Here is a 15,677-nt window from a genome sequence, read left to right as displayed (position 1 = left end):
TCTTCTTCAGTGTGGCAAAGTTTGAATCTAAATCTTCATGTTCTAAGTCAGATTTTTTTGAATCTGGTCATTGGCAGTTTATGCATAGCATCAGTGACAGTTTCTCATAACCCATGCTCATAATCTCAACTGCTTTGGTGCCTTTAGGATAAACAATAAACTTGAATACCTATTGAGGAAAAGTAGGTTGCTCTTAACTTCCTATTTGTTTAAACTTAGACTTTTTCCAGCTTTCATTAATTCATCTTATTGAATTATAAATAACTAGAAATTAAACAGCACTACTGGAAAGTCACCTGAAGGCTTTCGAAAGATAGGTATTTTGTACCTGAGGGAAATCTTCCTAATGCAGAAATCTATCCTAGGACATACCAAATACCCAACAAGTATTAGCTGCTATCAGTAGTAGTAGTGGTGGTGGTGGTAGTGATGGTGTTTTTACCATTATTGAATCCTCATTGTGGACTAGGAGCTAAATCTTATTTAATACTGTCAACAACCCTGTAGTGTAGGTACTATACCTTTTCAATTTACAGTTGAGGGAAGTGAGGCTCAACTCACTATGTAGGTTGCCCAGGGTCACTCCACATGAAGGTATTGGTCACATCACACTGTTGTAGGGTCACATTTCTGTAAACTACAGATTTGGTCCATGGATACACTTTGGTTCAAAAATAAAAATATTTGTGTTTCAAAAGAAAGAAAGAAAGAAAGATTTCTCATCCTGGGTTTTCTATTGTATTTCAGTTTGTACCTACAGTAGCTTTGTGTGTCAATACTGTGTCGTTGATCATAGTTACCTTAGGAAGAGATCAACAATCAGATCTCTGTGAATTCACATAGAGTAGCCAGGAGCAACTACAGTTTGGCTTGCTACTCTTTCTTTTGATATCAATTGTTAGATACCTCCGATTTCATAAATATGGAAAAGGAACAAATGTGTTTACAGAACTATGAAAATATAGTATTTACAAATCTTGGGTTTTTTTTTTAAATGTTCTACAATATTCGTGGAGGATTACATGGCCTAAAGCAAATTTTTTCACATTTTATATTTTGAAATTGTTTGTTTTGCAGTTAATGGCATGTCATAGTTTAATGGGTTGCATTTTTTCTTTCTTAGTAGTACATAAAATAATGGTACCTCTTGCAATCAATGGTTTTATAGATTCAATGCAATGTGATAATGTTTATTTTTCTGGCTACCTGACCTCAATTTATATAGTCATATCCGTAGTTTCATAAGTTAAGTGACTATACTTATCATGGTGAGCATTGAGTAATGTTTATAGTTCTCAAATCAATATATTATACACCTGAAACTACTGTAACATTGTATGTTAATTGTACTCCAAAAAAATTTTAAGTGAAATAGAAAAATTAGTAAACACCACATAATAACCAGTATGTTTTTATTTATCTGAAGTTGCTTGAAATGATCCATAAAAAATGACATGTAGTATTAGTGATTTTGGTTTATTGTTATTATTTCTGTATTATTGACACCTAAGAAAAACACTTTGATATCTAGGAAAAAAATGCTTTGAATTTAATCAGTTTCTTAAACATTCACTATTGTAGAAAAGAGAAGTCTAGGTTGTGCTTCTCAACCTTACCCTTACAGATCTAGTCAGTGAATGATTTTCCCACAGGAACATTCAGAAGCTGGGTCAACCAGGACCCTCTGAAGATAGTGATTTGGCTACAGCACTGCATCGCCTTAGTCTGCGGCGACAGAACTACTTAAGTGAGAAGCAGTTCTTTGCTGAAGAATGGGAACGGAAGATCCAGGTTCTGGCTGACCAGAAAGAAGGGGTTAGTGGCTGCGGCACCCCCACAGAGAGCCTTGCCTCTCTGTGCACCGACCAGTCAGAGATCACAGACCTCAGCAGTGCCAGTTGCCTTCGAGGTTTTATGCCTGAGAAATTACAAATTGTCAAGCCCCTTGAAGGTAATAAATCAATAAGGGCCATTTGTAAGCCCTGTTGGTTATTAGCCTTTCCTTTTCCTGGAATTAAACCTTGTATTGTAATTATAAGAAGACTATGTACAAGAGATACTTTTATTATCCCTAAACCTCATTTGTGTGACAGTGTATTATAGTACTTTGTGGAAAAAGTGTGTGCAGAGATCTGCATTCTCCCATCATCATTCATCAGTATTTTTTTAATATAAATGTGATGGAGAAAGAGCAGTCTTTTCTTTTGTCCTTAGCTAAGAAATATCATTGACGGCAGTTTTCATGGTAAAACAAACGGGATATAATAAATAAAATAATATAGGTGTAATACTTTATCTCTACCTTTCTATTCAAAAAAAGAGTTCCTTACCCAGGAAGTGTCATTTACTTAGAGATGTGTGTGTCTGGGTTGCATGGTTTTGTTTTTCCAGTTTTTGCTAATTTCTTTTCAGTTTTTGTTCTCTCCTAAGATAGAATTTGAATTCAAAATAAATTTGTTTTATGGAATATTGATTACCTTCAAATGATTCTGTTATTATCATAAAAGAGTCTGCATTAGACAAAATTTTGAGTTGGTAATCTATAAGGAACCCTCAAACTCAAAGGTTCTATAAGTTAGTTTTATTCATTAATGATCAGTTCAGGTATTTGTCAGAGTTGCCCCCTTAGGATGAAATGTCTGTAGTGACATAATTAGACATTGCATCTCGTGCAGGTGCTTGGGATGGTCATTTGCCAGAGTTCATAGATAAGAACCATAGGGATATATCTTCCTTTTAGCATCTCCTTCACTTTCCTACTCTGCCTGAAGAGCCTGGGGAAAGGAGAGTCATGAGCAGGATGGGGAAGAATACAAAAAATAAAACAAAACACTGAAATTCAGGTGTCTTTTAATGTAGGAGCCTGGCTTTTGACTTCAAAGTTCATAAGCATAGTTTCAAGCCAAGAAAGTATTGATTTTTGTTCACCTGGGAAAATACAGCCCCACCTCTGAGGTGCATATCTTCTTTCTCATCACTACCTCAGCATCCTAGTTCCTATCAAGGGTGCTGCCTTGACTTTTTCACCCCTGCTTTAGGTGTCCTTTTTAAAGTTAACTTTTGAAATTGAAAGATTATTGTTCATACCTTTAGCATCTTGTCAGTCTTCCACAGAGAACTTCATACAAATTTTACCAAAACACTAAGACCGAATAAGTAGTTTTATTGTTAGCCTTAATATTTCACACATTATAATTTTAGCCTCTGTATTCAAGATTGAATACTTGTTGGGAAATTTAAAACATGCCTTGTTGTTTTGTTTGTTTGTTTGTTTGTTTGTTTGTTTGTTGGCCTTGCACGTTCAGGATCACAAACTTTGCACCACTGGCAGCAGCTTGCTCAACCAAATTTAGGAACCATTCTTGACCCACGACCAGGTGTCATCACTAAAGGCTTTACCCAATTGCCCAAGGATGCCATCTATCACCTCGCAGATTTAGAAGAGGATGAAGAGGAAGGTATCACTTTTCAAGTGGAACAGAACCCTTCAATATCCAAGCCAGTAACAGGAATCTTCCTTCCACCCATTACTTCAGCTAGTGGTCCAGTTACAGGTAAGAATAGTGCTTGGTGAATGTAGTCCAATAATTTTGCATTCTGACTTAACAGTATGGTCGCGTGACTACCTTGATTTAAATCTAACTGGAATGTACTCAGTCTTTAACATAAGAAAATAAAAATCTATAGCAATAGTGGCCCTTCTCATTCTACTTCTTAACCAGCCTGCATAAGTAGATTGGGCAGAGAGAAAGATCAATTCAGTCAGTGGTTCATAAACCTTTTGAGCTCAGGATCTCTTTACATCCTTAAAAAAAATTGAGAATTCCAGAGAGTTTGTCTTTGTGAATTGTATCTATTGATATTTACCATGTTAGAAATCAAAACTGAGAAATTATAAAAATATTTATTAACTCATTTAAAAATAATAATTACATGCTAACACAAATAGTATGTTTTATGAAAAATAGCTCTTTCCTTTACATAGTGAGAAGGTATTGTTTTACAATTTTGTAAGCCTCTAATTTATGGCTTGAAAGAAAATATCTGGATTTTCATACAGCTTCTACATTCAGTCTATTATAGTATGTTTCTTTGCTTGAAGAATATAAAGAAAATGCAGGCTCACACAGAGGTGTAGGTATGAAAGGAAAGAGTATTTTAATAACCCCTTCAGGTATTTGTGAATATTTTTTTGATATTACACCAAAACTTGATAAGTAGCAGTTTCTTTGTAGCAATATGGAATCCAAAAACCTATCATACTTTGTTACATTAAAGTCTGTTGGTCTATCCTACACTTTGAATGCATCTTTTACCCATGCATGATTTTATAACGTCATGCACTAGTCATTTGGAAAATATTGGTTCTCTGAGTTATGCACATCTCTAAATGTTAACATATTTCATTATATAATATATTAAAATTACATTACTATCACCACCTATGTCATCAGATAAATCTTTTACTATTATGAAGCTTTAAAGCTCCCAGGGATGGATATAAGTTCTGCAAAACTTGAATTTTCACTTGAAAGTGCAAGTGACAGCAAATCCTATAAGCTATTTTTATTTATTGAAGAGACAGGCTCACTACCTTCATTTCCAAGAAAATTTCTGCCACATAGCCAAGTCTGAATAACTAGTTTGTTAGTTGTTCTTTCAGTTAAAAATGGTGTTCCATGAGAAAATTTCAACTCAATTGCCCATTTGCTTTTTCCTCTAGATGACCATTGTATCTTGGTATGCAGCAGAGTGCTTAATACTAACTTCCCATTTAATCACACAGAATTTAAGATACAAGGGTCAAGATTTAATAAGTAGTTTTTACTGCTTCATCAAAGACGTTCTTGTGTGAATCTGGCTGCTTTTTTTTTTTTTTTTTTTTTTTTTTTTTTTGCTATGGTGGGTGAACAACAGTGAAAAATATTCACATAGCTTGGTGCCATTGCCTTGATTTGTGCTAAGGTGTCAGCAGATTTGCTCACCATTGCTTTTGTACCAACCATGCAAATGCCAACCCAGTCAAAAAGGCAAATAGCATCTTAGGGTTGCTATGAAAGTAGTTTTGACCTGTGGATTCCCATAAGGATCTGCAAACCACACTTTGAGAACTGCTGGAGTAGTTTGACTAGAAAGATTGAACTGACTAGATCTTGTTTGGGATGTTGGGGGCGGGGGAGTTAATGTACTTTTTCAGAATGTGTTTTTTTCTTATTTCCAAGCTATTTTTAATCCCTTTAAATTACAGTTTTTTTTTTTTTTTTTAATTTTTTTTTTTCAATGTTTATTTATTTTGGGGACAGAGAGAGACAGAGCATGAACGGGGGAGGGGCAGAGAGAGAGGGAGACACAGAATCGGAAACAGGCTCCAGGCTCTGAGCCATCAGCCCAGAGCCCGATGCGGGGCTCGAACTCACGGACCGCGAGATCGTGACCTGGCTGAAGTCGGACGCTTAACCGACTGCGCCACCCAGGCGCCCCTAAATTACAGTTTTAAAGTATTGAAGGATTCAACTATGTACTAGCCAGGTGATACTAATACAATATTTATGTATATTTCATTTCCAAATTTAGTGGTTTTTGTACAAAATACCCTTGATTAATGCTATATTATTAATAGTGATGAACGTCTTACATTATTAACCTAGTATTTCAATTTTTTTTGATTCCACAAAAATCTCTACTTCAGTTGCAACTTCAAACCCAGGAAAGTGTCTGTCATGCACAAACTCGACATTCACCTTCACTACCTGTAGGATATTGCATCCTTCTGATATCACTCAGGTTACCCCCAGGTAAGGGGTCTGGGCAATTTGAGGCCTAAAATTTCTTTCCTTTTGAAAACTTTGTTTTCATGAATTTACCTTTAAAATTACTTTCATGTAAATCTCAGATTTTTAATTAATGTTCTATGATCATTTGTCTTTAGGATATTTTCACATTGTATCTTCTCCTTTGATCATTGTAACTCTTCAAAGTGGCAGGGCAAGTGAGTATGTATTGTGTAAGTGAAAAACTGAGACAGAGAAAGTCTAGGTAACTGGTCCAAGTCAGAGAGGTAGCAAATGACCCAACTGCAGCCCAGAGTAAGCCAAGCTCTAAGATTCGAGGGACTAGTCCTCAGCACAAGACTCCCCTCACTTCTGACACCACTTGCAAGTTCACAGGGTTCCCAGAACCATTCTCGGGTTTCATAATTTGCTAGAAGGACTCACAGAACTTTCTGAAAACATGATGCCCATGGCTGCTATTTATTACTGGGAATGGATATAGGTTAAAATTAGCCAAAAGAAGAGATATAATAGGTCAGAGTCTGGGAGGGTTCCACATGAAAAGTTTCCCTTGTCCTTAGGATTTATTACTTTCCTAGCATCGATGTGTGATAGTACGTGCAGAATATTGCCAACTAGGGAAGCTTACCCAAGCCTCAGTGTCCAAATTTTTTATTGAGGCTTTAGTGCATAGTCTATTGGTTGATTGATTGATTACCCATTGATTGATTACCCATTGAGCTCACTTCCAGATCCAGTGACCTAAAGTCTCCACCTTAAACCACATGGTTGTTCTCTCTGGCATGGCTAGTCCCCTCCCTAAAACTAATGGGTGTGGCCAGGCTCACCCCAAGATCTAGTGTGGCCAGCTTTCATCCTGAGCAAAGACACTTCTATCAGACATGGCATAGATTACTTTCCAGAAGCTTGAGGGCAAAGGCCAGAACCCTCTGGGCAAGGCCAAATTATTTACTACACAGGCTAGAACATGAATATTCTAACACATAATTGAGGGATCTTATTCAGCCATATTACTGCTATTTCTGGCCCACCAATTCCCAAAAGAATTGAAGGTACTTTTCAAAGGTATAGAGAACATTGCAGGGATAATGTTAACTAGAAGTAGAGGAGAAAAATGAAGCAAAGAGGAATCAAAGGTAAGGATATAAAATGGATAGAATAAAATTAGCATACAAGTTGTAACATAAAGTTTTATATACTTGCTAGTGTGAACCATGTATCTGAGTCTTAACTTTCTAGCTGCCATTGTAGAGGGAAAGAAGATTATGATTTACAAGGTATGTAAGAGCAAATCAATTATTTCGCAAAGCATTTGGCTTTCATCCAATAAAGATCTCAGTATAAGTCTGTAATGAACAGGCATATGTGCAATTTTTCTACTTTGTTCTCATAGTCAACAAGATAACAAGTTTATAGAATTGGTTCCTGGGAAGACTCTCAATACAAGTTGGTACCATCATATGAAGTGTACAGTTTGGGAAAGGACTGGCAGTTCTACAGTAAAGTAGGGACAGGGAGGTGGGAAACTAGGAATAGTCTGTAGATGGCATCGTATTAGAGATTCTTAGTTGGACTTGTTTAATCAAGAAGCCAAATATGTTTTTAGTTTATTTCTTTTATACTAGTTGGTACTTTAGAAAGTTCATTAATAAATTATGAATTTTAATAATTTTGTTCATAATCATTAGAATTTTGTTACCTTGATATACTGAGTATTTTATGTTAAGTGAAAGTTTGTCTATTAAATACTGGTAACATTTGCTTAAGGGAGGAAAATTGTCTACAGAAGTCGCTTCTCCATTCTATCACCATTTCCTCGAGTACATGATTTCTTAGTTTTTTTCTTCCTTTCTAACAAAACATAAAATAAGAAAGTTTCTAATAGTTGTTAAAGCTTTTAATTATTTTTATTTTCCAAGAAACATATGTTCTAAGTCAAGGTTAAGAAACATTTGTTCCATTGGTATCCTTATACTACTTTTGTTTGGAATTAACATTCTTGAAAATGGACATTTAAAAAAATATTTTTTTTAATGTTTATTTATTTTTGAGAGAGAGAACCAGAGCATGAGCAGGGGAAGGGCAGAGAGGGAGGGGGACACAGAATCTGAAGCAGGCCCCAGGCTCCAAGCTGTTAGCACAAAGCCCAACACGGGCTAGAACTCATGAACCGTGAGATCATGACTTGAGCTTAAGTCGGACGCTTAACCGACTAAGCCACCCAGGCGCCCCAAAAATGGAAGTTTAATCATTTCAACTTTTATTAGTTCTTAGTAATATAAAATTGAAAGATTAAAAGGAAATAAATTTCTCTTTAGAAGAGCGTCTTAGGTTTAATATAAAAGATTGTATTTTCTAAAAGGTTGGAGAATTACTTACTTATGGATTGTTGTCTCTGGTGTCTTTCACTTTATAGAATGGATATAGTAGTAAAAATTTCTGAAATTTACTTCCTTTAATATTTTAAAGTTTTTTTGCTTTCAATTTTATTTTATTTTATTTTCAGCTTCACAGGTGAATTCTATGAAATATTTTTTAAATATAATTTATTGTCTACTTATTTATTTTTTAAATATCATTTATTGTCAATTAGCTAACAAACACATGAAAAGATGCTCATCAGGGAAATACAAATCAAAACCACATTGAGATACCACCTCACATTGGTTAGAGTGGCTAAAATTAACAACTCAGGAAACAACAGATGCTGGTGAGGATGTGGAGAAACAGGAACCCTCTTGCACTGCTGGTGGGAATGCAAAATGGTGCAGCCACTCTGGAAAATAGTGTGGAGGTTCCTCAAAAAATTAAAAATAGAATCACCCTACGACCCAGCAATAGCACAACTAGGAATTTATCCAAAGGATACAGGAGTGCTGATTCATAAGGGCACATGTACCCCAATGTTTATAACAGTGCTTTCAACAATGGGCAAATTATGGAAAGAGCCTAAATGTTCATCAACCAATGAATGACTAATATTTTAATTTCTTTTATTTCTTTTTTTTAAACTTTTTTTAAATGTTTATTTATTTTAGAGAGAGAGAGAGAGAGAGAGAGAGTGAGTAGGGGAGGAGCAGAGAGAGAGGGTGACACAGAATCCGAAGCAGGCTCCAGGCTCTGAGCTGTCAGCACAGAGCCTGACGCAGGGCTCAGACCCACGAACTGTGAGATCATGACCTGAGTCAAGTCAGACACTTACCTGACTGAGCCACCCAGGTGCCCCTAATTTCTTTTATTTCTATCATAAAATTTAGTCATATTCCCAAAAATTTATATTTTGAATTAAAATTTAAGAATAAAGTTAGTGTACAGTAAACTTTTTCATAACCTATGAAAAGAAGTATGTTTCATTGTTACAAATTACAAATAATTAACCAGTCATTGAAGTAACATCAAAAGTCTTACTCTTCAGATCTTTCCACAGAGTTTAGTTATTGATACGTTGCCTGTGCCTCTATATTTACTGTGGATAACTAATGTGATTACTTTAAATGCTGTTTAGAAATTACTTTTATTTTTAAACCTCTCTTTTCTTTCTTTCTTTCTTTCTTTCTTTCTTTCTTTCTTTCTTTCTTTCTTTCTTTCTTTTTTTTTTCTTTTCAAAGTTCTGGGTTCCCTTCATTATCCTGTGGAAGTACTGGTAGCAGTTCATCAAACACAGCGGTGAATTCTCCTGCTATGTCCTATAGACTCAGCATTGGTGAATCTATTACCAACAGACGAGATTCTACTATAACATTCAGCAGCACCATGAGCTTGGCCAAACTTCTACAGGAACGAGGCATTTCTGCTAAAGTGTATCACAGCCCAATTTCAGAGAACGCCGTCTTCCAGCCTGTCCCCAAATCCCTGGCTATTCCTTCCACACCACCAAATTCACCATCTCACTCACCCTGCCCTTCTCCTTTACCCTTTGAGCCTCGAGTGCATCTCTCTGAAAATTTTTTGGCCTCCCGACCAGCTGAAACATTCCTCCAGGAGATGTATGGTTTGAGACCTTCCCGGAACCCTCCTGATGTTGGCCAGTTGAAGATGAACTTAGTGGACAGGCTGAAGAGACTGGGGATAGCCAGAGTAATCAAAACCCCTAATGCACAGGAAAATGGAAGAAGCCGAGAGGCAGAAATTGGTCTTCAAAGACCAGACTCTGCTATTTATTTAAATTCAGGTAGCAATTTATTGAGTGGACTGAGGAGGAATCAGAGTCTTCCAGTCATGATGGGTAGCTTTGGCACGCCTGTATGCACATCCTCGCCAAAAATGGATGTCCTGAAGGAAGACTGAAGTTCAGCAATTAACTGATCTCTTAAACAAATTAGCACATGAAGGATAGATTTGCACTGATACATGTAGTCTGGTCTGACTGAGAGATAAGGAATGTTGCAGATGGATTGTGAATGTGGAAAGGGGAAGTGGAAGAATGGAAACAAAATTGAGATGAGCCCCTAATGAATGAGGTCAAATAAATTGCAAGTATAGATGAATGAGTCATGAGTGTTTGGAGGCAGAAAAGGAAGAAAGGTTTAATATACTCCTTCAGTTGAATGTTCCTATCTTGAAAATAAAAAGTGACTAGACAATAAATTCAGTAATACCGAAATATGCCAGAGATACTAAACTTGCTAGAACATTTATTCCTAGTAAACAAAAGCAGGAAGAACCCAGGTTAGGAGATGGGAAGAAAAAGGGAGAAGCCTTGACCATTGCCTATAAGAAGCTGTACTGCAGGGTTGCTGAGGTAAGCCCTGTCTGTTACTGAGACAAGGAAGATGCTTTTATGTTTTACCCTGTTAATGTCTGGATAAATTATATATCCATCAAATGGTATGTACACAGCGTTAGCAAGCAAGGAGTTTTATCTTTTTCATAAAATCAGAATAGTGGAGACTCTCTTTTTGCTTTCCGTTTTCAAGCCTTTGAGCCACTGGGAGCCCAAATGACCCGAATTCCTTTTGTATTTGTGATTAATAAAAATTCATTTTTAAATTTGTATTTTTATACAACACCTCCCAAAAAACAACATGAATTGGGGGATAATGATGTCCTTTAAGAAGGAAAATATGGGTAAGTTGGAACCAAGGAAACTTGTTTTCAAAATATTTTATTTAGATAAGTACAGTGGCCAAGAAATATGAACATAATTACATGGCTTTCAAATTTCCTTGGAGACTGGAAGGGGTTAAACCGGAAGTGCAATCAATAGGAATTAGGGAATGTTGTGTATTTATGTCTGTACGTTTTTTTGTAAGTAAAGTTAGTTGCAACTAAACTTTTTCCAAAGTGCTATGCATATTTTTCATTAAAGATGACATGTATTTGCACAAAATTTCTCAGGCATATTAAATTATTATAAGCTGAAGTAAAACCCAGGTGCTTGCTTTGAGATTGTGGTTTTTTTTAATTGTAAAATTAAAATACATCGTCTTTTTCTTGGTATCTGTAGAATTAGAGAATGAACTTTTTAATGGGGAAGTCAAAGTTTTTGCTTTTTTTCTGGGAATCTTTTTTTTTTTTTTTTTTTTGGGTACAGATTCTATGAAATGGCAACGTGAAACTCGGGAATTCGGTTTCAGCATTCATCAGTGTGACACAAGGCTGTGAATTGGGAAGAAACAGATCTGTTTTACAAACTGTCGCTAATCAAGGCCTATTCCTCATCATGACATGGCTTTCTCTAGGCAGTACAGTTCAGGAAAAAAAAAAACCATTATATGAAAGGCATGATAGAGAAGAGATGAGGGTGGAGGCTAATTATTTTGTTATTAAAAATGGGAGGCATATTAAGTGATCTTTTTGGTGGTTAATTTGCAAATGTTTTGCTCCTTACTTCTGACTTAACCAGAAGGCAGTTTTGTGAAGCATTCTTGATGAGAGTCTTGCTCTGATTCCCATCCATACACCTATTCTCCTGCCTGCAGAGGATCCTTACTTTCTCCTCTTGTGGTGCCTCTCCTACATAAAGAGCTATGTGTTCAAAAGGGTAGAAAAACCCACATGTGTGCATGGTAAGAATGTGTGAGTGTACCATGCTTTTTAGAAGCTTAATAAAACTTTTCTAAATTTCTTAAAAACAAAAAGTGAAAGTGCCCTTTCCGCCTTCTCTCCCCTTTTGTTAGTCATGCTGACATCAGCAGACCTTACATTAACATGTTCGGAAAGGATTCTAGCAGGTCTCCCATAAGTGAACATAAGTGTCCCTGAATGTGGTAGGCATTAACCAGAAGAATTCCATGTTTAAAGATGTTTAAATTTCCAGAATATCCCAATTCACTTCTAAAAAATAGTATTTGAGTTCTACTTCATAAAATAACTCTGGGGTGCTTATTTTAGCAAATTCTTAAAGCTTTTTATTTATTCTCTAAGAAAATAATCTTGCTGTTGCCAGTTTCCAAGAAACATCGGGAAATGGGTAAATGTACAGCCAGAGAGTAGTACAAAGTTATGAAATTATCAGATTTATGTATACTATATAAATAGCTGTAAACTAAGCTAGATTTTGGAGTGTTCTGTATAATTAGTATACTTTTTTAATAACTGATGCTAAAATGATCATTTTGGAGGCAGGGTGAGGGCATATTCACAGCCAAATAAGCACATCTAATTGAAGTTTCAGTTTTTGAAAACTAGATTGATGTTACTGTTTCACCAGAAACATAATGATTTGTATACTGGCGCATGCTTGTCTCTAAAAATGAATGTTTTGAAATTGGGTTTTACTGTTTTTAAAGATTCCATCTAAAATCATTTTTGGTACAGCCTGAGAATCTCTATTCTAACAAAAGTGTGCAAATTATAGGAAGAAGACCTGGAGCCTTGTAGTAAGTTTCTCCTCACTTTATCTGTTACACTTGAGTACTGTTCACATTTTAGTTTTTCTGTATCAACTGTGTATGTACTTTTATGCCAATATAAGAAACTCCAATCTTTTGTTTCTCCTTTAGGAAGATTCTCAGTGATTATACCTCAGGTATTTCTAAGTATCCTATTCTCTATAGGAGGGATACCTTCGTGGGCTCAGAATGAAAGTTTCCCTGAATTATGATGATCTCAAATCTTACGTAATAGCCTTAGGAGTTGGTCTTAGGGAGAACTTCATGACCATCGTTAAAGTAGCTGTTGGTTTTTTTTTTTTTTAAGTTTTATACTCTGTGTTCTTGATTTGACATGAATGAACAGACTTTGGCAAAGGGAGGAAATAAGAGGCAGCTCACAACAAGAGCCTATTCTCTATAAAAGGTGTATTTTGTACAGTATTCATTCAAAGTTTGCTATTTTTTTTTTTTTTTGACCGTTCTGATACTTGGTTACTAATATTGACTTTTGACATCTGGAACTAGAGCTCTCAAGTGTTTAATGGCCCACGCCTTTGATGTCAGATCCCACAGGCCTGCAGTCCCAAGTGCAACACCACAGTGTCTACAGCTGAGTGGTTGCATTGTGGAGCACAGCTGCCCAGGAGTGGTGTTGGAAGTGCCCTCTGGGGCAGCCAGGGAAATTCTATTGTTTGATATCTAGGGCTTGACTTTGTCAAACAGCTCTTTGTGCACCTACCTTTGCTTTGTCAAATGTAAATCAGATAATAAACATGAATATCTTCTTAAATTTTTGTCTTTTGGTGTTTTTGTCCCAGTGCTCTTCACAGATTATCCTGCATTGAGGCTTTCCTTTCCATTATGTTGGTTTTGGTACAGAAGACAACCTCTGTTTGCCAAAGCAATACAAGACAAACCAATTATAAGTCATATGTAGTAAACAGGTCTTATTATGTTTTCTGAAATATGTTTAAAAAGAATAAAGGGAGTGTTATATATGCCATATTGTTTCCTTAGCAAAGTAACAGCAACAAAACATCATTGCACATCTTTACTTTGAAAAAGACCAAAGCAATTCTTTTCCTATAGTCCACAATTTACTGTTGATACTCTTAGCTATTTAGAAACTGTTTCCAGCAGACAGTCTCTCCTTTGCTGTCCTGCCTGCGCTCCCTTGTGGTGTATTCAGTTAACTTCTTTCTCTTTTGTTCTGCCTTGGGTGAATGCTTTCACTGCCCATGCCACTGGCCCCACCCAATTGTAGCACCCCATATTTGGTGAGCCTCTGCTGGCCCAGGACTCTTACTGGATTCCTTAGGAATTTCTCGGGACTTTCCCTCCTCAGTGGACCAATTCTAGTACCCCTTGGGAAACTGACAACCTCTGGCAGAGGTTACTCCTCAGTGAGGATCAGAAGACCCACGGGGAGCCCACTGGACTGTCCTTGCCCAAAAGAGTGATGGATTTTCCCTCTTGTCCTTCATAAGGACCCTTCCCTCCCTCTCCTTTCTCTTTTTAGCCCTTTGGTCGTCTAACGCTAGTACTCCTCAGACAACTGAAGATCTCTGGCCAGGGCAACTCCCTGGTATGGTCTAAAGGTGTGAGGATGAACAAGTCAGACTGCTGGTGCCTGTGAGGGCAATGGACCCCTTTCTTCTCCCCCAACTCTGTCTCTTCTTAGGTCTCTATTCCCAACTTGCTTATTTTGGAATTCCCCCCTCCCTTTTTTGTTCCCACAGATCCAGCTGCCATCTTGATCTATAGCAAAACATATTCCTGTGCATCTGAATGGTGAGTCCTTCCCTCTCCTTTTTTCTGACCCTAACTGGCCACCACATGTCCAGCTTTCTCTGTTACAGGGACACCCCAGCAGGGATTGCTGTTGCCACTTGCTGCAACCCTCTCCTTGGTGGAACACCCCATTAGAGTCGGTTACCCCATTTAAGGTCCAGTCCTTTTTCAGGTCATTGGGATGCCCTAACTGAAATCATGACCACGAATTGGAGCTCCATTCCCTGTGGTGGAGCACCCCTTTGGGAATCAACAGTCAGTCTTTTTGACTGTGAGACAAACCCCCCTCTATCCCTTTGGACTCACCCTTGGGCTATATTCTTAAGAACTGGAATAAATTTGACACCCAAATCCTGAGAAAAATGTCTCATCTTTTTTAATGTAATATTTCCTGGCCTTAATAAAAACTCCCAGATCAAAAGGTATGACCCGTTCATGGAATCCTTTCATATAATACTATTTTCCAGCTTGACCTCTTTTGCTGGAACTCCTCCAAATGGCCAAAAGTCCCACATATTCAAGACTTCATGGCATTGTCCCCAAATCCCAATCTCTTCAATAACTGTAGAATGTGTCTTGCTTGGTTTCATGGCCATCTGACCCTGTGGAAGGCTATCAAACCTGATACTTTGAGGTATGCTAAGTTAAATGATAAGTTGAATTGAATTCATTGGATATCTAAGTCTTTTCCAAATAAGGTAGAATACTAAAACAATGGTTATTAAATATAGGCTTATCTGCTTTTGATTTCTTCTTACAGAGAAACTAAAGATACTTGGGTCTGTTGGAAAACATGTTTTGTTTCTTACTGAAAGTTCTATGGGGGCACCTGAGTGACTCAGTTGGTTAAGCATCCAACTCTTCAGCTCAGATCATGATCTCAAGGTTCATGAGTTTGAACCCCACATTGGGCTCTGCACTGGTGGCATGGAACCTGCTTAGGATTCTCTCTCTCTCTCTCTCTCTCTCTGTCTCTCTCTCTCTGTCTCTCTCTTTCTCTCTCTCTGACTCCTCCCCCATGCTTGCTCTCTATCTCTCTCTCTCAAAATAAATAAAAATAAACTTTTAAAAAAGATTGTACTATGAAAAATGCATGTTCCTAAAAATCATGAAATATATTTATAAATTTGCCAGTCTAAAGAATTCTAGTGTAATAGTTCACAACTGGTTACTATTTAGTTTTCACTTGAGACTAAAGTTCTAAGAGTTAGAATTCTTCTGTATGTAATTAAGACTGATGGAAATGATAAGGAAAGCAACTCTGTGTAGGAAAGTAGGA

General features: G+C 36.9%; 2 protein-coding genes across 2 annotated transcripts in view; both read left to right on the top strand.

The window, feature by feature from the left end:
- TRAK2 (trafficking kinesin protein 2) overlaps positions 1-13,397 on the top strand; it is a 42,999-nt gene extending 29,602 nt beyond the window's left edge. The window contains exons 13-16 of the mRNA XM_086719264.1: positions 1,653-1,951; positions 3,306-3,554; positions 5,690-5,795; positions 9,401-13,397. Of these exons, the coding sequence (XP_086575390.1) occupies positions 1,653-1,951; positions 3,306-3,554; positions 5,690-5,795; positions 9,401-10,079 (1,333 nt within the window). The 3' untranslated portion in view covers positions 10,080-13,397. The remainder of the gene's footprint in view (positions 1-1,652; positions 1,952-3,305; positions 3,555-5,689; positions 5,796-9,400) is intronic.
- Positions 13,398-14,364: 967 nt separating this feature from the next.
- FLACC1 (flagellum associated containing coiled-coil domains 1) overlaps positions 14,365-15,677 on the top strand; it is a 55,061-nt gene continuing 53,748 nt past the window's right edge. Inside the window, exon 1 of the mRNA XM_086719269.1 lies at positions 14,365-14,398. The gene's annotated coding sequence lies outside the window, so the exon portion shown is untranslated. The remainder of the gene's footprint in view (positions 14,399-15,677) is intronic.

Source organism: Puma concolor, chromosome C1, assembly GCF_028749965.1.
Source record: "Puma concolor isolate L17-30 chromosome C1, mPumCon1.1.hap2, whole genome shotgun sequence".
NCBI classification, from domain to species: domain Eukaryota; kingdom Metazoa; phylum Chordata; class Mammalia; order Carnivora; family Felidae; genus Puma; species Puma concolor.
The sequence above is the reverse complement of the archived record's forward strand: the minus strand, read 5'-3'. Positions and strand labels throughout refer to the sequence as shown.